Source organism: Medicago sativa, chromosome 8, assembly GCF_051527215.1.
Source record: "Medicago sativa cultivar Bolivia chromosome 8, Bolivia_mono, whole genome shotgun sequence".
Lineage (NCBI taxonomy): Eukaryota > Viridiplantae > Streptophyta > Magnoliopsida > Fabales > Fabaceae > Medicago > Medicago sativa.
Window position 1 is genome coordinate 84,310,058 of NC_140756.1, and position 25,496 is coordinate 84,335,553.

General features: G+C 35.2%; 1 protein-coding gene and 5 pseudogenes across 2 annotated transcripts; 4 read left to right on the plus strand and 2 right to left on the minus strand.

The window, feature by feature from the left end:
- Positions 1-1,823: 1,823 nt before the first annotated feature.
- Positions 1,824-3,441, minus strand: LOC146902437 (F-box/kelch-repeat protein At3g06240-like; annotated as a pseudogene).
- A 2,112-nt stretch (positions 3,442-5,553) lies between these two features.
- On the plus strand, positions 5,554-6,826 carry LOC146902438 (uncharacterized; annotated as a pseudogene).
- Positions 6,827-7,345: 519 nt separating this feature from the next.
- Positions 7,346-8,859, plus strand: LOC146902439 (uncharacterized; annotated as a pseudogene).
- A 2,552-nt stretch (positions 8,860-11,411) lies between these two features.
- On the minus strand, positions 11,412-12,805 carry LOC146902440 (F-box/kelch-repeat protein At3g06240-like; annotated as a pseudogene).
- A 5,580-nt stretch (positions 12,806-18,385) lies between these two features.
- LOC146902441 (endo-1,3;1,4-beta-D-glucanase-like) lies at positions 18,386-20,730 on the plus strand (annotated as a pseudogene). Its single transcript, XR_015022871.1, has 7 exons — positions 18,386-18,550; positions 18,699-18,720; positions 18,908-19,034; positions 19,229-19,319; positions 19,432-19,521; positions 19,954-20,054; positions 20,420-20,730. The product of XR_015022871.1 is annotated as an endo-1,3;1,4-beta-D-glucanase-like (transcript).
- Positions 20,731-21,882: 1,152 nt separating this feature from the next.
- Positions 21,883-23,851, plus strand: LOC146902442 (small ribosomal subunit protein uS8z/uS8w). The gene is made up of 4 exons (XM_085735775.1): positions 21,883-21,956; positions 22,046-22,183; positions 22,339-22,499; positions 23,521-23,851. The coding sequence occupies exons 2-4, from the start codon at positions 22,051-22,053 to the stop codon at positions 23,617-23,619; spliced, it is 393 nt and encodes a 130-aa protein (XP_085591901.1). The 5' UTR covers positions 21,883-21,956; positions 22,046-22,050; the 3' UTR covers positions 23,620-23,851.
- The last annotated feature ends 1,645 nt before the right edge of the window (positions 23,852-25,496 follow it).

A 25,496-nucleotide genomic window follows, 5' to 3' on the forward strand; every position in this document is an offset into this window, starting at 1 on the left:
GCAGATTTTGAACAATTTAAAATCAATTCAACACCAAAAAAACAGTTGGGTTTGATTCATACTCAGTTCAGCTCAGTTTGGTTCATAATTGGAAACCAGCCTAGCATTAGAAAGTGATGCAGCAGAGAAAATTGGGGCTGCAGGTGGAGTACTTCAAGAATTGTTCAACATATTTTTTCAAACACGGCATACTAAAAGATCAGAAATATGCAAATGTAACAGCTGCTGCTGGTGAGGCCTTAGCAATGTGATAGGTTTGTTATTGTTATTTGTTAGTTAAGAAGTTGTTACTTGTTAGTTAGTTAGTAAGTTAGTTAATTAGTTAATGTGTGTGTTGAGAGGTAGTTAGGCCAATAAATAGAGATGAGGATTAGAGAGAATCATCTTGCCATTTTGTATAGACTAGGGGCCTTTTGGCATTGGGCCTGTCTAGAGTCTCTCGAATACTCTAGGAGTTCTACTCTAATTTGGGATTTTCCCTATTTCTTCTAGTAATACCTATTGCTTGCATTAAAAAAAGAGTAACTGTCATGAAATTTAAAACCTCAAATTACTGGAATGGCTTGTAGAAGCATCGAAAGATCCATTGCTTCACGTCAATGCAGCTAGAACTCTAAGAAGTTTATGCAACTATAGTGGATCATAATAGTTCCACCAACTAAGAGGAGCAACAGATAATACACCTATAGTATAGTGAGTGTTTTTCTGACCATTGTTATAATTTTTTAAACACAATCTTAATAATCATTTTGACATTTTTCAACCCTGCAGATACTTCAAGTAATCATGTCAGAAGAAAACAAGATACAAGTGATGGCTGGACTAGCAACAAATGTTTTCAAATACATGAGTTCTCATGAATCGAAAATTTTATTAAAGAAGCTAGTATCACAGTGGAGCTGGCAATTTGGATGATGAAAAACAAAGCAGAAAACATATATACCTTTAAAGATCTAAGAATGGACGACTAGCTCAACTCAACAATATATTCATTAATTTTCCAGATTCATTTGTACAAGAAATAAATTACTTATAATTTTCCTGTATTGTTAAGTACATTACTTTCTGGCTCTTGCTGCAATTGTATTTTATACAGGAAAAAAGAATCAAAGCTGTAAAATAGGAATTATAATTTTGAAGTCTCCATTTAGATCAAACCAATAAAAACCAGGCCAAACTAACTCTCAAACTGAAAATAGTAATACTTCTTTGGACATAAAATAAAAAAATATGTTGAAAAGCTCCAGCTGAAACATGGTTAATTCAGAAGAGTGAGCTTGTTTGCACGTAAGAGCTGTTTGAATTGATAAAGAATAACTTACATGCAGATTTGTTCAGTTCCTAGGTGTGTTCAAATACAGTAACCAATAGAAGTGTAGTAGCACTATTTAGGTTCATAGGGTGATTTGATTTTGATGCTTATGATCTAAAGTCTTAAAAGTTCATTTCATTGTTCATATGTAGCTCATTAATTTGGAATTAGTTTTTTCTCCTGGTTTGAAACAGAGAAATGGCAAGGGCCAAAGTTAATAGAGTCCGCTGAATTAGAGAACAAAACCTTCAAATACATAGATGGACATGATCAAATTTCTAATTAAGTGCTTTAAGTAAGAGTAGTGTAATTGTGATTTTGATCTTGATCAACATGCATAAATTCATCAACTAAATTACAATATAAAACAATTTCAAGCAACGACCAGAACATACATTAGAACCCAATCCAGTTGCACATGCATAAATAACAGTGAATCACACAAACAAAGCTGTCAACATTTCCAATAAAAAAAATTACGAACAATTGACCAATAAACATTTCAAGACATATTAGATTAGCTCATGTGACATACTAACCTATATTACAAATGCATTCAAACACATGGTACCCTACAAATGCAGCCACCCAAGAGTTCATAATACAATATAAATATCAAGAAAATGATGAAGGGGAATATTTCACAACCTCATTCTTCTTAAGCTTGTTCACTTTCACCAGGGAGGGAGAGCAGAGACTCTTAATACATAGCCACTTGGGATTCACGTGAATCGTTACGGTAAGAGCAATGCTCTAGTAGCTGTCCTTTGTCATTGTACTTCACCAATCCAATACCACCGCATGTTCCAATAATATCACCACTTTTTGCACAGCACAATGGGGAAAAAGAAAGAGACTCATTAACATTGGCATCAATGGACAGAACATGAGTCTTTGTCCAAGATGAATGCACTTTGTATTCTTTCATCACCCATATTTCAACCGTATGATTATCAAAATTATTAGACGAAAAACTGAGAAATTCCCCAAATACCCACAAACCAGAATAGTCAAGTATATTGTCAAACTCATCTGGCAAATACATATTGCAAAGTTTCCTTTTCATTAAATCAAAGGCAACAACAACATACTGATGCAAATCATTATGATAAGCCAACCAATGAATAGCCTCGTTAAAGAGCAACCCTGCTTTGGGCTGATACAGAATGGGATTGCTATAAGGGAAGTGAGTACCCTTAATTTCTTTCCATGTATTATCTCTCAACGAGAAAAATTCCAAATGTGATGAAACAGTAGCTAAGGTTTTACTTGCATCGTAGGACATTAAAACCATCAAGTAATCATCTGTTAACCTGTCATACCCAAAACCGTAGAAATATTCTAAATTGGAAGCAATAGGGGAGAAAGGTATTTGTTTGTGAAGTCCGGTGGATGGATTCCATATGTAGATGTTTGAGCGAGTATGCAAAAGTATGAACCCTCTACATGAACCTTGAAATTGAATATAAGACCAGGGGTTGCAAAAAGTTAATGTTCAAGGATGCAGGAACATCGATGAAAGATGCTTCTAAATCTATATATCTAATTTCATGAGCTGAATTTGTAACGGTCGCAATTCTATGAGTTAGTGTTGCGGTGTTAAGTTGAAAATGTGAATTGGCAAAGCGGGGATCAAAGATAATAGAAAACCAAGACTTACAAACGCACTTGAAACGAATTGATTTGATAGCTCAGATATTGTTATTCATGATATTGATCCGATTTTATATCATCGAGATAAAATTTATACCATTGAATTTACTGACGAAAGATTTTTCATTTCTATGGGATTAAATCCCGAACTATCTCCGCTCGCTTGTTCCATCTAATTGTTCTAGGACAACAAGCTAGTTAGAAATCCTTTATTTTTTGGACCAATCGCTCTTTTGATTTTGGAAAAAAAAAATATCTTTATCAATATGCTCTTTAAGAGACTTAACTGGCAATTTCAACAGGATTTGGATTATCAATTCTTCAGGGAGATTCTTCGTCTCCATCATGTATGTGCCTTTCTCCTCAGCTCCTGCTGTTGTTTCTTTTGCGTTTTGGTTTGCTTAATTTTTCTTTGTAGGATGATGCGTTGTATTAATAGAGATCCTTATTTGGTAATGGTACTCTTCCTTCACAAGTTCAACACATGTGTATAAAAATATGAAACGATAGAAATGTTCAATATTTTTTTTTTTTTTGTTACAGATAGAAATGTTTAATATGAAAACACATGCATGTGTATAAAAATATAAAAAATGTTCAAAGTCAAAGATAGAAATGATCACGATTACATTACGTATTAATATTGCTTTATTTAAACGGTAACGTGTTTCGTGATATTTTGTGAACAAAGACTTCTTTGATATAGTATTACGTCTTATGTGCTGGAGGGAAATGCAGTTAACAAAACAAATATCTTCAAGGTCAAACAAACAAAAATGTCAGGTCCACACGTTCTGAACTGCTGCTCTATTTTTGTTGAATATTTATTAGAACATTTTTTTTTTCGTTGCAGATTTATTAGAACATTTAAACTTACTAAGATTTTTTTCAGGGGACTTACTAAGATAGTTTTTTTTTTAAAAGGAGTATGATTATGACATTTCATTAATGAGTTAGGATCCATTGACACTGGATGTTAACGGATTCGTTGACACCAAATCTCAACCATTCATTTAAGTTTGATCAAAGACTCGTAATTTAAGTGGAATACAAACGTGGTATCCATTCTGACATTAATTTAATCTTGCATTAGTTTTTTGGAGGATGGCCTGGTGTAATTACTGGTTAGTCACTTCTTCCTTTGTGGTATAAACACAAACAAGGCGTTGAAATTACTTCCACTAATTTTTGTTCACTTCACTAATATTTTACAATAAACATGTCAATTAGGTACATACCAGTTAATAACCAGATTATTAAACAGGTCAAAACACAGGTCTTGCATTTGACAATATAGCCTATCAACTAATTTTTTTTATTTTGAATAGTTAAAAAACAGTTCAGAATTTTAAAAAACCTGGTTTTTTAACTAGTTAAAAGCCAAAGAGTCAGATTTTGCACTATTTAAAATCAATTCAATACCAAAAAACAGTTGGGTTTGGTTCATACGAATAGCAGTTCAGTTCAGCTCAGTTTGGTTCATAGTTCGGTTCACACAAATGCAATTCGGTTGAAACCTGTACAGTTCAAAAATGTAAACCATGATTCAATTTTTATAAACACATGTTCCTTTTTTCAATTTGAAAGTCATAGTTTCTATAAAGCATGTATGCAAAGCTATAACACACACTTTTAATGTAGTTTTTGAAGACTGGTTCCTCTGGTATTTCTTACCAATACGACTATGCAAACTTAAGTTGAGAAAAGGGAATGCAGATGTGTAAAATTTTAACATAAAATCTTTGTTGTTTTTGCTATGCCCTGAACTTGTGTAACTTTTTTTAGTAAGCAATGACTCTTCACCCAATATGGCATTTTTTGAGTGAAGAGTCAAATACCCCCGAAATTGCAAGGGGCGTCAATTACCCCCCGTAGTTAACGAAATATCAATTACCCCCGAAATTGATTAACGTCGATCAATTTCGTCCTTCCGTTAACCGGTTCTGTTAAAGGTGATGATGTGGCTATTTGATGCCGATGTGTCGTGACTTGCCGGGGGGGGTAAATGACTGAATGTGCAAAGTTACTTTTAATACTTTTTTATTATTTTCCCCCCAATTACATCCCTAATTTCACCCTCTTCATTCCAAAATAACCTTAGTTACAAGTGGACCATTACTTTCTCCCTTTCAACCGTGTACACCAAAAGTCACGGAACCACCGTAATCGTTGCCGTTATGCTCGTCGCCGTCGTGTAACACTGCGGTTGCTCGCGTTTGTTCTTGCTCGTGTCACCGTCGTCATTCCGTCACCGTAAGGCAACACGTACGAAAGGTACAGTTCTCTTAAGTTCTAAACGTTGTTGCTCGTTTTTGCTCTAAAAAAAAAACTACTAAAATGGTGAAAATCTTATCGTTTTATATCTTAATCTTACCATTTGAATGAGTTTGCATGTTAAAGATTAGATTTTTTTGACAAATAAGGTTGATATGTAAATGATCTCTTTTACCATTTTAATCATCCTATTATTGTTTATATGTGATATTATAGTATTTGAATGTTATTAATTTCTTTGATTTTGCATGTTTATCTGATGTTTGTTTTTTAGGGTTAAGTTGTTATTATTCGATTCAATGTTATTTTTCCGGATGTATAGGATGAATGGGGACATATCACTTGTCATGTATCATGGAGGGAGGTTTGTAAGAAATGGAAGAGGTAACCGTGAATATACGGGGAATCAAAGACGTGTGTGGGATGTAGACCCGCACCTCGTTTGCATACTCGATCTTAAAAAAATGGGTGCAAAGGTGGTAATTATGGGAATGTTGAGGGTTTGCAGTGGATGAGGGCAGAATTTGGCGAAGATTATGATTTGGGGTTGAGGCCATTGTACGTTGATAGTGACGTAATCAACATGGTTGACGCCGCAAAGCGAAATCGAAATTGTGTTGACGTATACGTTACACATTATGTTATGGAGTGTGTAGAGGTGGAGCATATCACCGAAGCCGAAAGGTTAGAGATTGAAGAAGCAATGAAGTTGGCTGAAACTCGGATAAGTGCATGTGAAGTATCCAAAGAGCCGGTGAAGAATGCCGACATGGAATTTGTCGAAGGACTTGTTAGGGAAGTTGAAAAACGTACATAAACAAGAGTTAATTTAGAGCCAAAAGATGTATCTGGTCAAGAGTCTCAAGCAAGGCAAGAAGGTGCGGGACAAAATCAAAATCCAAATGATTTTCCATGTGCTGATGAATTAATCCAACAAGAGCAAACTTTGAATGAGGAGCTTTCGAAGATGAGAAAGGAGGTTAAACAACGGAAGGGAAAAAAAGGTGAAAAGGGTTATTCGAAGGAAGAGGTCTGTGTTATCACCAAGTGATAGTGATTCGGATAGTGGTTACGAGGATTACCATGTTGAGTTTAGAGATGCACCATGTCATAGAGAGAGTTATTATCAAGATAGTGGAAGTGGAAGTGGTATTATGCAAGGTAGAAGGGAAGGTGAAAGTGAAGGCGATGATTCATATCATTCGAAGTGCTTTGAAGTCTCCAATAAGTACGGATTCGATGGTGACGGTACTAAAAAGGCCAATTTCCCTCGGTTCAACGAAGGTGCATCATTTGGTGATGTTGTTTTGGAAGCGGGTATGGAATTTGCATCATTGGCTCTTTTTAAAGAAGCTGTTAGGGACTACACAATACGGAAAGGCGCGGATATACGCCGGGTAAAAGATGAGTCATATAGAGCGAGGGCTAAGTGCAAGCGGGATGTTAACGGATGTCGCTGGGAAATATACCGCCGCAGAATGATCGAAGAAAAAGCTTTCGTATCTCGGACATACCATGAAGAACATACTTGCGGCGGGGATTCTTACATATCGGCGGCAAATAGAAGATGGGTGGTTAAGATGTTAGTGGAAAAAGTTAGAGTTCAGCCAACTATCTCACATAAAGAGGTATATGATCACTTCAAGCCGGCTTTTAATGTGATTCTTTCGACTCAAAAATAACAAGGTCATTAAGGGAAGCTAGAGAAGTGGTTGAGGGTTCGAAAAGGAGCAATATGGCCTAGTATGGGACTATGCCAAAGAGTTAGAGAGGAGCAACCTGGAATCAACATTAAAGATAGATACCATACCTATTCCTAATTCTCCACCCCAATTTCGGACGTTCTACGTTTGTCTTGATGCATGCAAGAAGGGTTTTAAGGCTGGTTGTAGACCATTCATAGGTTTGGATGGATGCTTTTTAAAAGGTTATTATGGTGGTCAATTGTTGTCTGCTTTGTTGGCCAAGATGCAAATAATCATATTTATGTGATTGCTTATGCAATTGTGGATGTTGAAAACAAAGATAACTTGGAAATGGTTTCTTTCCTTGTTGCAAAATGACTTGGGTCAACATACGCAACATGGCCGGAACTTAATATCCGATATGCGAAGGTATTATTACTTATTTAGTACATGCTTATATTACTTATGTTATTATTACTTGTGTTATTACTACTTATGAAACATATATAAGTGTGTATAGCCAAAAGAAGTGCTTGGGATATATGTGTAGAAATATATGTACGGTTTTGAACATTACTAAATTATGACGGTGCGTAAATATATGTGCGGTTTTAATGTGTTATAACTTTGATAAAATACGGGGGGTTTTTGATCATTACCGATAAACTACAGGGGGTTCGACGAGAATGTTTTCGTTTACATGCGAGTTTATTTTAAATTTTTGTTCGTGTTGCGCAGGACTTATACCTCGCTCGTTCAAGAAGTCATGCCTGGTGTTGCACATAGGTATTGTGCAATGCACTTGTGGAAAAACTTTACAAAGAACTGGAAAGATAAGGAGTTAAGAGGTGTTGTTTGGGATTGTGCTAAGTCAACTACCGTGTCTCGGTTCAATAGGCATATGGATAAAGTTAAAAGCCCGAAAAAAGTGCTTGGGAATATTTAAACAAGTGGCCAAAAGAAGCTTGGACAAGGGCATACTTCAAAGAAAACTCAAAGGTTGATAGCATTACAAACAACAATTGTGAGGTGTTTAATGCAAAGATAGTGAACTACGTAACAAAGCCTATTTTGACAATGGCCGAAGAGGTTAGATGCTACATCATGAGAACCATGACTACAAGAAAGGTGAAGTTTCTTTGGTAGAACTGGGCCTCTTTGTCCAAGACAAGCAAGTCGTTTAGAAAAGGAGTTAATTGAAAGCAACAAGTGGACACCTACTTGGACCGGTCCTCCACGTTTAAGGTACCAAGTCCAAAAAGGAAGCATCAAGGTTGATGTGGACTTAGAAGCTATGACTTGTGCATGCGGATATTGGCGAGTGTCAGTAAACTTTTGTTTACATGTATTACGATGCGACTTTTATGAATTTTGATACAAGTTTAGGTTTTGAATCTAATACACATTTATATCGTTTGTTCCGATATGGCATTAGGTATTCCTTGCATGCATGCATGTTCACTATTACACATCAATGCAGAAACCCGAAGACTATTGTGATGGGTTGCTATCTTTTGGATCGTATCATGCAACCTATCGAGTTTTTTATCAACCCCACTAACTCACAAGAATTTTGGGAAAAGACTCCATATTTAAAACCTATTCCACCCAATGTTAAAAGAAGTGCGAGGCAGCCCAAAAAGAATAGAAGGAAGGATGGTAATGAATGTGATGTGATTGGTGGAAAGTTGAAGAGGTCATATAATGTGTGGACGTGCTCAATATGCAAACAAGAAGGCCACAACGGTAGGGGATGTCTTCAAAAGCCACCTGTACCCGATGGGGAAGCAAGAGCTGAAGGAGTTGAAGCAAGAGCCGATGGACATGAAGAAAGAGATGAAGTAGCGAAGCAAGAGATGATGGACAGAAGTAAGAGATGAAGTAGCGAAGCAAGAGCCGATGGACAACAACCACAAGGGAGTAATGTACAAGTTGCAGTAAAAACACAAACCGAAATTCCATTGTCTCGGTCTGGACCATTAGGCGACCAACCATCTCGGGAGGCGAAACATCAAGGCCTAGCAAGAAGGTATGAAAGTTACACCAACTAATCGATTTTTTCCCTAATACATGTACCGATTTAACTAATAATTTTCAATTTTGTAGAGAAAGACTTACGGCTTAAGGGCCCGAGTCGTATGCCCCGATGGCTTTGCTGCAAGACCACCCCCAATCGTAGGACCACAACCACTCCGGCCACCTATAATTAGAGGACCTCCATTATTTCAAAGCATTCTCAAATGAGAGGACCACCACCACTCCGGCCATCTACAATGAGAGGAGCATCACAAGTTCGGGCATACACACACACATTGGTGGCAACGTCAAGTTCGGGAATACCACCAATCGTAGTTCCATTCCCTAAGTCGGGTCCTAATACAAATGAGCCCGATTACATGTTATTTATCCCCAATCCCGGAATGCGAAATCGTAATCCTAAATAGTAGCTATTTCAAAAACCATTAGGCCTTTTGGAATTAAGTACCTAATGCTATTTTGGTTTACGTCTGTTTTGGAAGTTATAACATTTTAATGATGTATTGGGTACTTTATGAACTAGTATGGTTTAGACTTATATTTTGGAAGTTATCATGTATTGAGTAGTTATGAACTCATGGTTTATGGTAATATTTTGTAAGTTCGGATGTATTAAGTACTTTAAGGTTTACAAGCTTCAATAGAAGTTTTATTATAAGTTAAAACTTATGCTCTATGAGCTTCAATAGAAGTTTTATCATTCTGTTTTATATTCCAATACACTCATACGGCAGGTGTGAACTTCATTATAAGTTAAATATTCCAGGGGGTTTTTGACCATTACCGATAAACTACAAAGGGGGTTTTCAACACGCACTTGTTGGAACAATAACAACACAAACAACTTAGAACAATAACAACACAAACAACTTAGCATAATTGCCTCTTACATTTGTTTCCAATACACATATGAAAATACTTAGAACAACAATACATATTTCATATAACTATTGTCAACCAAGAATTTTAATGAAAACTACCAAGATACACAACAATACTATCATGTACTTCAATAACTTGACTTCATTCATCAATGCATCAATTCTATCCAAGAACCTTCTCTTCCACACCTCTTCATTATTTCTATCTTGACTTGAAATTTGCATTTTCTCCATCAAATGTACCTTCCAAATACCATCACCACCATTTTGACAATCATTACATGCATTTCTTTTCTTCAAATTATCCTTCTTCCTCAACGGTCCAGCCTTCCGGACATCTTGATCAAGTGTCCCATTAAGCAGCCCCAAAGCCTCGGCCTCATCAACCCATACAAAAAAATTACAATTGTACTTATGATCCCGAAAATCAAAATCAAAGTTACCCGGCATATCAAAATTACCCAACAACTTAATAAACCTCATATTTAGGTATAATAATGGGGTAAATCCCTAAAATTACGAAAGGGGTAAATGAATTTGGGAAAAAATGGAAAAACTAAAATTAGGGTTCAATTACCTTTGGAAATGGGCATGAGAAAAATTCTCTACCAAAATTATTTTCGGTTCCCAAAGAACTCGATCACGTATACTCGTTCACGGTGGCATTTGAGGGTAATAATGTTCATGCTTTCACCCATGGAATGAGAACTTGTTGTTTCTTTCATTTTCCTTTGATTTGTATATCCAAATCCACCACCCATCATTTTCAAACGGTTTAGAAGGAAGAATGCCGAATTGAGATGCGAAGAATGAGGAAGAAGATGAAGCTATGGTTATTGACATAGCAAAGAAGAAGTTACCGTTGCGGATACAAAACAAACCTTTAAAAAAAACCGGTCAAAAACCGCCCTATGACATGTCTTAATCTACCGTCCGACGTGGATGTGCCATTTGGCCGCTAACGGCCACGTCACCATTCAAACGGCAAAATGGATTCGGATGGACGAAATTGATCATTGTTAAGCAATTTCGGGGGGGGGGGGGGGGGGTAATTGATATTTCGTTAACTACGGGGGTAATTGACTCCGCTTGCAATTTGGGGGGGGGGGGTATTTGGCTAATTACTCGGCATTTTTTGCTTCTATAAATGATTACTTTATCCCATAGTGATGGCTTTTGATCTTTATTCATCATGAAAACCCAAAGTTGTAATCGGAGTAGCACTATTTAGGTTCATGCAGCCCTCGAGGACGTGTACAAGAAGGTCTTTGCCGATTCCTATCAACATGGTGCACCTCTAAGTAGAGGGGCGTGAAAACGCCGTGGAGACTTTGACCGATTGAATAGGTATCAATTGATAGACATTTTGATGCGTATGATCTAAAGTCTTAAAAATTCATTTCCCCGTTCATGTGTAGCTCATTAATTTGAAATTAGCTTTTTTTCCCGGTTTGAAACAGAGAAATGGCAAGGGCCAAAGTTAACGTAGTTCGCGGAAATTAGTGAACAAAACCTTCAAATACATATGTGGCCATCATCATATTTCTAATGAAGTGCTTTAAGTAAGAGTAGTGTAATTGTGATTTTGATCTTATCAACATGCATAAATTCATCAACTAAATTACAATATAAAATGATTTCAAGCAACGACCGTAACATACATTAGAACCCAATCCAAATTTGCACATACATAAATCACAAACAAAGTTGTCAACATTTCCAATAAACATATTACAAAAAATTGACCAATAAACATTTTATGACATACTATTACATTAGCTCATGTGATAGTACTTACCGACTCGTACTATACAAATGAATTCAAACACGTAGTACTCTACAAATGCAACAAATAAGAGTTCATAGTATACGGTATAAATATCAAGAAAATGAATGGTGAAGAATAATATTTCACAACCTCATTCTTTCTTCTTAGGCTTGTTCACTTTCAATAGGGAGTGAAAGCAGAGACTCGTATACACGGCCACTTCAAATTCATGTGAATAGGAGTGATACTCTAGCATTGTCCTTTGTCATCGTACTTCACCAATCCGGTATCATGATCCGTTCCAATAATATCACCACCTTTTGTACAACACAATGGGGAAAAGCTCTCATTGGGAGTGCTACCAATAGACAGAACAAGAGTTTTAGTCCAAGATGAATGCACTTTGTACTCTTTCATCACCCATATTTCATCTCTATTATTACCATAATCTATAGCACTAAACCGAGAAGTTCTCCAAATACCCACAAACTACAATAATCAAGTGTATCTGTATACTCATCCGGCAAATACACATCAAAAAGTTGCCTTTCGGTTAAATCAAAGGCAACAATAACATCCTTTTGTAAATCATAACGATAAGCCAACCAATGAATAGCCCCATTATAGAGCACCCCCGCATTGGGCTTATCCTCACATGGATTGGCATAAGGGAAGAACTCAATTTGTTTCCATGTATTAACTCTCAACGAGAAAAACTCAAAGTGTGATGGATCACCGGACATTGAAACAACCAAGTAATCATCTCGTTGACCGATCATACCCAAAACCATAGAAATATTACGCATCTAAATTGGAACCAAAAGGAGACACAGTATTTGTTTGTGAAATCCTGTGGATGGATTCCATATGTAGAGGCGTGAAGTACAATGCAATAATATAAAGCCTCTACATGAACCTTTAATTTGAAGTTTAGAATATGATTCGAAGCGAGAAAATGAAGATTGAGTGAAACGAAGCAAAATCATCATGAAGATCCGGAGTTGATATGAACAGAATTCTACGAGGTGGGTGTTGCGGTGAGTTGGAAAGGTGAATTTGCAAATTGGGGATCATGAGTGATGAGAGAAAACCAAGACTTACAAAGGCATTTGAAACGAATAAGAGACTTTACCGGTAGTCTCGGCGGGATTTGAATGATCAATTCGTGAGGCAGATACGGTTGATTCGTCTCCATTCAAACGTCTTCGTCCTCTTCGACGGCTGATTCGATTCGGTAACTTTACTCTTACAAGGTCTATTTCGAAGAGTGTGAGTGAATGATATTTTATTTTTTTAATAGAAGAGAGAATTAAAAGTTTTTTTTTTTTGAGGGAAAGAGAGAATCCCTTACTTGTAAAGCTTATTACGTAATGCAACAACTAAACCCTACAAATTTGCCTCTAATTTTGCTGCATTAATTGCTAATTAGGTTAACCCTAAAAAACTTCCCTCCTAAATCCATGCCATTTTGAATTTCAAATTTTTCCTTTGGAAAAACAAGTGAAAAATTGGTGGCATTTACTAGGTATATGTTGTTTACCGTAACATACGTTTTCAATGTCCAATTTCTCTCTCATCACATATTTGCATTCAATGTCCAATTTCTCTCTCATCACATATTTGCATCTCTTCCCGATGGTTCCTTTTGCATCTCTATCTCTCTTCCCCCTCTACAACTTTTCCTTCTCTCTCTATCTCTCTCTCTCTCTCTCTCTCTCTCTCTCTCTCTCTCTCCCTCCCTCTCTCTCTACGTGAGTTATAGAGATAACAACCTTTGACAAAAAAAATACGGCTCTCACTGCCCTCCTCTCTCACACGCCTCTCTCTCGCAACCACCGGCGTCATCACCGGTGTTGTCTTTCTCCTATCTCGATCCTCTATGTCGCCGTCACTTGCGGGTCTTAACGGGTCATCAACGGCGTGAGGAGATGGTGGGAAGGCGGTGTTGCGAGATCACGGACGTGAGAAGATGGTGTGAAGGCGGTGTTGCAAGGTCTTCACCGGCATGATCGTGGTTGTGGTGTTGCGAGAACGTTTTCACCGACGAGAAGAGGATGTCACCGACGACGGCATGAGAGAGAACAGAGATGTGAGCATATTGATGTTGGTGAGGACGGTGGTGGTTGTGGATGCTTAGCGATTGATGGTTGGTGACGACGAAATTGAAACCTTGCTGCAATACCACTCTTTAACCGGTATAGATATCATCGATTTCTTCCTTAGCTACATCTCTTTCGATTTCATTTTTCACTAAAACGTTGGTGTTTGTTTATGTGATAGGTCGTACTGATGAATAATCCTTTTTTTTTCTTTTCAATTTTGCTCTAAAGTTGCATTACTTATGAAGGTTGGAGAACCTGAATTTTTGCAACTACAATGAAGATAGTTGTGGGTTGCATTAGTTTTAGGTAGGTACTCACTCGACTAATAATTTTGTTTTTGTTTTTGTTACTTCGGTTGCCTAACCGTGAAATTGTTTTTGGTTGTGTTACTTATGGTTGCTGTTTTGGTTTTTGTTTCGGCTTTGGCAAATATTCATGAGAACAAGAAACAACCACAAGATGCAAGACATAAAGGTAAACCAATTTAATGAATAATGAGCTTGCAAAATATTTATTTCTCCATTTTGTCCTCCAATGATTTCAAACAAGACAATTGTTTGCTCATTATTTGTACTATTTTATGAAGACAATAGTGTGGCATATGAGAACGATAAGGACACGAAGGCTATCAAGCTTTGATGTGGCTTTTAGGGACAGAGGAAAATGAGGAAGAAAAAGCACTATTTGTTACGATCTACTCAAAATAGGTAATGCCTCCCCAATTTTATCTACGATTTCAATTTACAAGTAATTAGAATTGAATTTTAATATAGGTTGTCTTTGACTTCGAAAATGTATATTCGTAACATAGCACAACCAGTCATGAAAAAGTTTTTCGGTCATATTCACTTAACCTAATTAGTATAGCTTATGATAGCTTATTTACGTGATTATGTTTTTTCTCCATAAAGGTTGGTTTCGATGAAAGATTGTTATAACCGTGTAAGTCATATCCACCCAGTTGTATAGCGGTAGGCAAAAAGGATTTAGTGATTAGGATCTAGAATTAGTGTTGGAAGTGCATCAATAAAAGACACATCATTAGGAGATTATAAAGGGTCGAACTTTTTCACAATTAACTCTTTCATTAGTTGGCTTATTTCTTGGGGTACCAATGCATTGAAACTAGAAAGTTATTTGTATTTTGCTCCTTCACACCACAAAAGGATTATCACACTGTTCTTTGAAAATCCCAAGTGATCATTAATTTTTGTCTTTACATTTGATGATTTCGCTAATAGCTATATCTATATCTATTGATCTCACTAACTAATAGCTTCCAAGAAGTAATAATGATCCCAATGTTAACTTCCCGTAAAGTGATAAGTGCTCAAAAGTAATATATTTCATGTGGAAAAAGAGGCATTTTTAGTGACTTGTTATGCAAGTTATCTACGGAAAAGCAATCAATTGTTGTAATTATACCATTTATGCTTTATATGCCTAATTCTACCCAATTTATGCAGGAAATGACAAGCAAGGACCAAAACTCAAGTGTGTGAACCAAGCAAATCTCGCTTACGCGAGGTCATCTCGCTTAAGCGAGATTCCTCCGAGGAGAAACTCAACATTCGCTTACAACTCGCTTCCGGTGGAGAAACTCAACATTCGCTTCCCAAGTGATCATCTCGCTTACGCGAGATTTCTCCAGGGATCGAGATGAGCATCTCGCTTTCCATCTCGCTTCCATGTCGCTCGAAAGCGGGATTCTAAGGCGGTTTAAGTTTCAAGCAACCTCGCTTACGCGAGGTCTAACTCGCTTACGCGAGATGCAACTTCATCAAGGAGCGGGGCTACGTGGCAAGACTTCATTGGCCATGGTTGGATATTTAGGCTTCTCGCTTGAGCGAGATGTATCTCGCTTAAGCGAGATTACACGTTTTTAGCCCATTTAAATACAAGTTTTCCCTCTCTCTAGCACTATTCACTATTCCATTGAAACATTTTATACATTTCTAGAGAGAGGTTAGAGCTATTTCATAGAGAGAAACACAAAGCAAGTGATTAAGGAGTAGATTCAACCCTAGATTCATTGAGACATCAAGGATCTTGGCATGGAATCTTCATCTTTCCTTCCTTCCTTGCATTAGTTTACATGTCTATATGTAACTATCACCTTCTATGTAGTATTGAGGTAACAATCAAGCTATTATGTAATCTTTTGATCTTTTAATATATAAGGTTCTAGCTTAATGATTCAATATTGTTGTTATTCTTGCTTTTAATGCTTTCAAAGAGATTCAAGATGATTTGGACACAAACTCTTGAATCTAGAACTAGAATAACAATCTATCTTATGTTATATCACTCTTGACAAGTTTGTAAACCTTTGATAATTACTTTGAATCAAGATTTTAATGCTTTCGGATATTTAATCGAGCCGGACACGGTCGATTAAGTTATCCGATCGACTTTGTTATCGTTTAAGGAATTTGGACACGAATGTTTAAACGCTAACTTAGAAATAACGATGTCGCTTTGGACACGAAGGATGTTGTAGAAATGATTGTAATAATATTGGTTATAAAGCTAGAGTCCGTTAATCGATCGAGAGATTCTTCGTGTTATGCTTGTTCGTTATCTTATACCGCAAGCGAAATAGTTCAATCTCCTCTCGTTTTTACTTTTGTAATCTATGGATATAGTGTTACAAACAAACAAATTATATCCAAACCCTTAATGTGAACTATTGCGAAAATGCTTATAATAAACGTAACTCCCCGTGGAAACGATCCTATATATACTCACGTGTACATAGTTATATGACATGTAGGAAAAATCTTACATCGAAATGGCGCCGTTGCCGGGAGTAACGGAAAATTTATTATAAGTATGGAAACAATTTTGTCATGTTAAGTCAATTTTGCACAAAATTCTTTCATGCATATACATATACACATATATCATTCATTATTTTTTATGCTAACCACTCGGTATAGTCTTGGTGAACTTTGTTTATGCGAGGTACCGTTGCTAGCGAAGACCTACAATTTGATCCCGAGATTGAGAAAACTACTAGGTTACTTAGAGCTCAAGCAAAGGAAGCTAAGAGATTAGCCAGCCGGCTCACCGAATCTTTACTTTTTATTCCTTCTCCGTCGGGTTCGGTGCATACTATTTCACTTGGTGATTCTTCACATTCTTCACCACATTCATCTCCGAAGAGTGAACCGAAGTAGTCATGGCTCGGGAAAATGATAATGATGCTCTACCTATGTGGATTAGTCCGAGGAGGCTAGCTAATCTTGGCAATCGTAATGCCAAATCAATTGAGCCGAAGTCGGGGATGAGGATGTTAATCATTTGTTCGTTCGTTGCGATTTTTTGGGAAGATTTGGTCTTTGCTCTCTCTTTGGTTAGGATGTGTCGCGGCGAGGTCTAGACTTTATATCGAACATTTTGTTCATTTTACTTCTCTCATAGGTTTCTCTAAGAACCTTAGCAAAATTATGCATATTCTTTGGCTTAGTTGTGTGTGGATTATCTAAAAAGAAAGAAACGAAGCGAATTTTTCAACACAAAGAGGAAAACATGCAAATCTTATGTGATAAAATTAATTTTCATTCATTTTGGTGGTTAAAAGAGGCTTACCCATAAGTTTGATTTAGATTATCACAAGTAGTGACTTAATCCTCTTAAGTGTCTTGTTTCGTTTCTTAGGACGCGTTTTAGTTTGTGTTTTGTTTTGGTTGTCTATTGTTTGCCGAGAACCATTTCATAATTTGACACTTAAATGTACGATTCTAGTACATCATGTGCCGGAAGGGCGTGTTTGATGTGATTATATTTATATACATTTCATTTTGGCGTTTTCAAAATAAACGTCGAGATTATTACATTATTAAACACTTTTATTAGAATACAACTTAAAACTTTATAGTTATATGTGTGAATTTTGGTACAATTTACCTCTTGTCCATCGACCCTAAAAAATTTGATTTATTTAAACCGTAACGTGTTTCGTGATATTTTGTGAACAAAGACTTCTTGATATAGTATTTACGTCATTTTCCTGCATCTAGTTATAGAAAACGGGAGTGTTGGACTTGGAAGGAAGTGCGGTTAACAAAACAAAAATCTTTAAGGTCAAACAAACAAACTGCATTTGAAATGCTGCTCTATAGATCAAGGGACCAACCTTCACACATAATATAGAAAAAAAAATACATTCATATTATTTTATACATACTGTTGCCTCTCGATGAGTTTAATGCGAGTGTAAATTAAAATTCCAAAATCTAAAAGAAATTGAATCTTACAGCGCAGCGGTGGCAGTAAAATTAAATACCAATATTTAACATGAAAAATTTCCCTAAAAAAAAATATTTAACATGAAAAACTCTATAATACCAAGAAAAAACCATATGACACACTCCGAAAGATATTTCATTGTTTTAAAAAAAATATTACAATATTCTCTCACCTCTCTTCCACACACAATATTGAATATTCTTCAAAATCAGCCCCGCAAGCTACAAGTCGAAAGGCTATAGCAGAGTTTGGCCACTGTAAGAAAAATGCAGCATGCATTTATCACTGAAGACAATAGCATACAATTTGTTAGAAGCAAATTTCTTTGGCTGGATTTTACCCACATGTAGTGGGTCCTACACATATCTAGTTATAAATAGAAATGTGAGTGTTGAGTATTGAAGGAGGGAAGTGAAGTTAAAAGGTCAAACAAACAAAAATGTTAGGTCCGGCATGCTGCTCAAACCCGCCAGTTCTGAACTCCTTCAGTGGTGCTGGCCATGTTGCTAAACTTGGTGGTGTTGATGCTTATCTCACTGGTTCTCCTCTTTGCACCTTCGCCATTCTCCTCGTCTCCGACATTTTCGGTACTGTTCTATTGCCTTTCCTTCTCATGTATTTTGCGGAGGTCATGGTTTCATATATTGAATGCATCTACATCACATGTTTAATTAACAGTTTTTTTTTTGGTCTTTACATGCTTAATTAACTTCACATGCTTAATTTGTTTTGTAGGATATAAAGCCCCAATTTTAAGGTATGATGATGATAATACCAATTCTCACGTTTCCAATATGAAATGTTGATTGATACTAAACGCTCCCTCTGGTCTTAAATATAGATTTTGACTTTTTGGTCTGTAATTGACTTTTTTTTTCACTTACAAAAGAATTGGTTGTTTCAATATTCCTTATGGTTTACATTTTGTTGATCTGTTTGTGAAGGATGTTTGCAGACAAGGTTGCAGCAACCGGATATTATGTGGTGGTTCCCGACTTCTTCAACGGCGATCCCTACGATCCTCAGAATGTTGACAGACCTATAGATGTTTGGGTGAAAGACCATCAACCAGTTAGTACTTTTATAATGATAGTACTTTGTTGTTAATGATATTTTTTTTAAATAAGAAAAAAATGTACATTTATATTGAAATTCAATTTTTAATAACTCTGATCTTAAATTATGATTAAGATGCTAAACGCCTTGTTTATTGTTATTGTGCCTTCCACATAATTTTCTGGCACTTGCATGTATTATATTTATAGGAGAAAGGTTTTGAAATTTCACAACCAATAATTGAAGCCTTAAAAAGTAAAGGTATTTCTACTATTGGAGCTGCTGGATTTTGTTGGGGTGGTGAGTGTCTTTCACTTGTTTGGTTTTCTTACATTCGAAGTAAAGCAGTTTAAATACAACTAACTTATATTATAAACTTAAAGAAAGTATTATGTTTTATTCTTTCTATCAGCTAAGACTGTGTGTGAACTTGGGAAATCCAAACTCATTCAAGCTGCCGTGTTAGCACATCCATCATATATCACAGTGGACGACATCAAAGGTATGGATTTTCAGTGTTTGAAACATTCCTCAATTTGCATATTCCTTGATTAGAGGACTCAGGAAATTAGTTTAATAAAGCAATGTCATCTTCTTGTCAATTATCACCAATTTTAAATATATTTGAATGTAAGAGGCTCAATAATTCTTAACTATAGTTTTATAGTTTTATGCTTTTATTGACTAACTTCTTACGTGAAGTGTTTAACTACCGCTTATTAGAATAATTTTTTTTTTTAAGAAGGGATAAATAATAATTACTCTTGTCTTTTTTAAAACATATTATTTGTCGGCAATTGTATAATGAAACAAATAGCATGAGTATTCTGATTTCTGAATTACTCTCAAGATAAAACCCAAATATTATGATAAATTTTCCATATATTCTTACAATGTTCATGATGTAGCAATTAATTATTAGTCTTTCTTTCAGGTGTTAATATTCCAATTGCTATACTTGGAGCTGAGAACGACCAAGTTACTCCTCCAGAGGTCATAAAACAATTTGAACAAGTTTTGGCTGCTAAATCTGAAGTCAGTGAATCTTCCATTCTATTTTGTTGTTATTTACCATCACACATACATATATACATTTCTGTGTATGTAGCTTAGATATGTTTTCCTTATACAAGAAATTCTGAGTATTTAGATCATACTTATTCCAAATTAAATTCCAATATACTAGTCCATAGCGTTAGTTGATAATTATGTTGATTGGGTAGTGAGGTTGAGTAAATTTGAGTGAAGAGATAAAAAATTTAAGTTCTTGAGTTCAAACCCGGCCCAGACAAAGTAGAAAAACTAATCTAACAACTACTTACTAACACTTGACATTAAAAAAAAAACAAATTGTCATGTATTTTAAGATATATCACTCATGTATCGTTTTGTTTGTGCAGGTTGATAGTTTTGTAAAAATATTTCCTAATGTCTCGCATGGCTGGACTATAAGGTATGACACTAAAGACCCAGAAGCTGTGAAGGCTTCAGAGGAGGCACGTCAGATCTTGTTGGATTGGTTTGATAAACATCTTAAGTGAGAAATCTTGTTGGATGAAGAACTCCTAGAGTGGAGGATGTGAAAATGTCACTCATTCCATGCTTTTATTATTTACAACAAAATAAATGTGTATGAAATCCTAAAGGTCTATTTTAAGGATTCATTTGTTGCAATTTGATTTCATTGAATTCTGAATTATATTTGGGTTTTCGTCTAATGTGCATAAGTAAAACAATATCATATATGTAAACAAAAAAATAAAAAATATTATACATATATAAGTTTATTTTCTACCATTGCATCACTAAGCTTCGTTATATCATTTAATAATATAACTTAGCAATCCATTAAAAAACAATCTTGTGAGAGGTGCAAGATATATGTGCCGTGTGCACCATACACCATAAACTTTGGGTAGGAGTTGGGTGACATTACTACTGATATCGCACAAGTGTAAAAAAACTTGTGAAAGAGAGAAGAAAGCCACTTGTAAGATTGTGGTTGGTCAATGTCATCAAAAATTCTCGCTCTTCACCCAACTGTTTTTGCTCATTCCCAACTAAAATTCCCATAATGCCCCCGCGTGAGTTAACTCACGCGGAGATTAACACTAGCGTGAGTTAACTCACGCGGGGTATTTTTGAAATTTTAGTTGGGTGCGAACAATTTCTGTTGGGTAAATAGCAGAATTCTATCACCAAATGCTATGTCACACAAGTGCCACCTATAAATTTTACCTCAATTAAAATAAATTTATGAAGACATTCATCTCACAATAGAAGTCATGTTAATAAATAACACGAATTAACAAACACGCATAATTTTATTCACTTTATTTTACAAACGTATTCTTCATTAGTGAAATAAGGAAGAGAAAATACAAGAATTGTAAAAATGAAAGTAATAAATAATTAGGGCTATACTAAAAAAAATCATGCTTCATTAAAATAATAAAATGACATATACAATGGGTTAGTTTTTTGGTTCAAATATCACTTTGATCTTTTAACTTATTTTAAAAGTTTAATTATTTTCCTTTACTTTAAACCCGCTCAATTTATCAATTTCGATGAACTACAATATGACAACTAGTTGCTAAACTAAAAGAATTATTATGATAAAATAATTTTTTTTATTAGACTTTACTTACTTTCGACTAAATTTCATATCAACAGTCTCCTTTTCACATAAACCGATAAATTAACTTGACAATTAACATAAAAAAAATAATAATAATTACTTTTTGCAAAATTTAAGAAGAAAAAAATTGTATAGTTTTTTAATCATGAAAAAAAAGTCATAAATCAAAACCCTTGTAAACCCTAGGAGTATATAAGTCTCATCTTACTTGCAAATTGCGCCGTCGCGATTTCATTTCCTCTGATTTCGATTTCTTCGACGGCGACGTGTTTCCGGCACCTTTCTCTTCTCTTTCGGTAAGATCCATCTTCTTCTTCTTCTTAAAATCTCTTCCATTTCATTTCATCACTGTTTAGGTTATTGAATCAGTTTTTGTGAATCTCAGAAACCATGGTGAGAGTCAGTGTTTTGAACGATGCTCTTAAGAGTATGTACAATGCTGAGAAAAGAGGAAAGCGTCAAGTTATGATTAGGCCTTCCTCTAAGGTTATCATCAAATTCCTCATCGTTATGCAAAAACACGGTATATATTCCTCTAAAATCTTTTTTTTCCTTTCATTGAAGGTTGCATGATTCAATTATTTAGGGTTTTGATTTGATATAATTTTGTGGGTATGTTTGGTGGTTCAATTTTTTAGGGTTTTTGATTTGATATATTTTGTGGGTTATGCTTTATAGGTTATATTGGAGAGTTTGAGTATGTTGATGATCACAGATCTGGGAAAATCGTTGTTGAATTGAATGGTAGGTTGAACAAATGTGGGGTTATTAGTCCTCGTTTTGATGTCGGTGTCAAGGAGATTGAAGGTTGGACTGCTAGACTTCTCCCTTCCAGACAGGTCAGTTGAAAACAATACTAATTTTTGGGAAACTTCTTTTGCATAGTGTCTGCTGGAATTGACTTATTTGAGCTTATCACCTGTGAGAATGTTTGGGAGAACTTATGAAAACGGCTTATGACATGTTCATAAGCTATTTTCAGCTTATTTTCATAAACATGGCTTATAGCTTATAAGATAACAATCTAAACTTAATTTATCTTTTGATAGGTGTTTATGTTATACTCCCTCTGTCTCACAATTATTGTCTCTTTAGCATTTTCTCTATTTCTCAAAATAATTGTCACTTTACAATACCAATGCAACATTTATTAGTTTTTTCCACTATTATACCCTTATTTAATGAATTTCATCCAACTTAACTACTCCACCAACTACAATTAATAAGGGTGTTTTAGTAAATGCTACTAATTTTACCATTGAAATCAACACAATTAATCATTTCCTTAATAATCGTGCACAAACCTTAAACGACTAATATTGTGAGACGGAGGGAGTAAGCTGTAAAGTAAGCTGTTTATCCAAACAGGACCATGTTCTTACATATAGCTATGCTAGCATGTTCCACTTCCAATGCATATTTGTGTGAACTTTGAAGAGCTTTCTTCAGTGTTATCGATTGCATGGTTACCATTTTGTTAAGCCGAGTAAATTTGTTCCAAATCATGATAGTTCATGCTTCATATTAAAGATTGGCTTGTTTCTTTTGTATAGTTTCTTACTCCTATTTGGTCTTTGTGGAACAAAAAACACAGTTTAGTCCTAAAAAAAATCTCCGTTTTTTATGATCAATTTTAGCCTCTACTAGAGGCTTTTATGTGTGGAATTAGTAGTTTGAGCTCTGTCAACAATTTGTTGCTTGGATGATCTAGGTTGATGATTTGTTCTTGTGCTGCTGTCCTTAAATTGTTATTATTTAAGATCAAATATTGAACTTATATGAACGTTGGGTCTTTCCTTTTGTGTGTATATGTTGTTTCTTCTGTTTTCCCTTACATTTTTATAATTATAAAATATGCAGTTTGGATACATTGTTTTGACCACTTCTGCTGGTATTATGGATCATGAAGAGGCTAGGAGAAAGAATGTTGGTGGTAAGGTCCTTGGCTTCTTCTACTAGGCTAGTTCCTTGTCGAGGATTTTTGAGATTTCAGTTTTTCGCTTGCTGGATGTAATGGTGGATGTGCTAGTCCATTAGTAATATCAAGAATAGTAGGAGCTGTTCTGTGATGTGATTTATTTTGTTTTACAAAACCTAGTTGGTTGCTATAATTTATCCGATTTCTTTACATTTTCATCGTACCTAAATGTACTGGCTTAATTGTTTTCAATGTTGAGCACTTTGATTATAAGGTTGGCGTATCATAGACATTTGAATTGATCTGGTCCAGTTATTAGAATATGATATTGCATAGGCCACAGAGTATCATACAAGTTAAATTATTATAGTTCCAAATCCATAAAAGGATTGATAATTGACCCCATGAATTTGGGTCCAATTGTCATGTACAAAGAGCATTTGCAGATGCAGGGTGCGTGGCTGGATTTAATAATTGATGGTGTTATTTAGTCTTATAGTTATACCTGTGGAGGTGATCGATAAATCTAGAATCCAAATATTTTATTTTGAAAGCACATTCAAACATGTTTGATGAATCCTGTAAAAAAAGGATTTGGTGTTAATATATGGATGATAAATCAATAGAAAAAAGTCCATCAATTATTATCAAGCAATAATTTTAGAAACAGGTAAGAAGAAACCTTGTTTGCATATTTGTGTCTGGTTCTGTAATGGTAACGTCCTGTCTCCTAGGATGAAAAGGAGCACCAGTTTGAAACCTGGACCCAATCCGTATTTAGTTTACAAGTGTTGATTGACGTATAGATACAAAATAGCCCCTCTTATCTTTTATATTGAATGATAATGAAAGGGATTGAAACCTCACGTGATACCTTGTCTGTTTGTCCTTTTGAAGTTGCGATGATTTTCTACTCACAGCTCACAATCACTTGCCCCTGTATTATTTGTACTTTGTATTCACCAAAAGTTAAACTAGTATACGACATCGATACCATTTAGGATTCTCTTTAACATTTTAATTATTTCTTCAAATTTAGAAACATATATTTTCATCGTCCTTACAAACCTTTTGATGAGGATTACTACTTTCACCTCGAAATGTAGGATTGTTTCGATGTTTTAGAAATTTCAGTGTCGTTTTTATATAGACTCGCTTAAAATTTTGATTGAATCAAATTATTTATTTATAAAAATATATCTAAATTTTTTCAACTTCATCTTTTTAGTAATCAACCAGCTTCAGTTTCAAGTTCTTTTTGTTCTTCCCGTCCGAACTCGATAGAGGTGGCTTTTCTTTTCTTTCCCTTTCCAAATCTATTTTCAGCTCCTTCAAGTCAGCCTACAATTAAAAGGTAGGTTAGCTCCACCAAGTATATGTTTGCATGCCCTCTAAATTTCAATCAAAATGAGCCAGTGCCGAGAAATATATTCGCACCAAGGTTTCCAAATTCTAAATAGTATTATCGCTTGAAGTTCATCAATCTTTTCATTCAACTTTGATTTTAGAATAAAATTCAACTTTGAAATTTGTTCACTGTGGTTTTTTTGAAACACTACGCTGATGATTGCAAATGATTGCAACCTGTTATGGAAAAAGCACATCAATGCAACTTAGAAAACCAGGAAAATACACAACAGTTTGTACACATTAAAATGAAGGAATCCAAAATGAATTTTGTGAAATGTACCTATTTTATTTGCATTCTGATAGACATTTTTTTTTCGGCAACATCTCCATCTTTAAATGGTATTTTGAAAAATTAATAGAATTTGTTTACAAATTTAATACTATGAAAGAAAGAATTGATAATAAATCCTTGAATTTCCTAATCTCAATAGAGTTTCACCACATTAAAGAGTCACAGTATTGAGAGGACGCATGATACTAGAGAATTGAGATGTCTATGCTCTCATAA

What these genes read in the sequence shown, in the direction of transcription:
- LOC146902442 (XM_085735775.1), top strand. Translation starts at nt 22,051, where the DNA reads ATGGTGAGAGTCAGTGTTTTGAACGATGCTCTTAAGAGTATGTACAAT. An exon ending in CATCGTTATGCAAAAACACG is followed by an intron (nt 22,184 to 22,338) that starts GTATATATTCCT and finishes TATGCTTTATAG; the next exon opens with GTTATATTGGAGAGTTTGAG. An exon ending in GACTTCTCCCTTCCAGACAG is followed by an intron (nt 22,500 to 23,520) that starts GTCAGTTGAAAA and finishes TAAAATATGCAG; the next exon opens with TTTGGATACATTGTTTTGAC.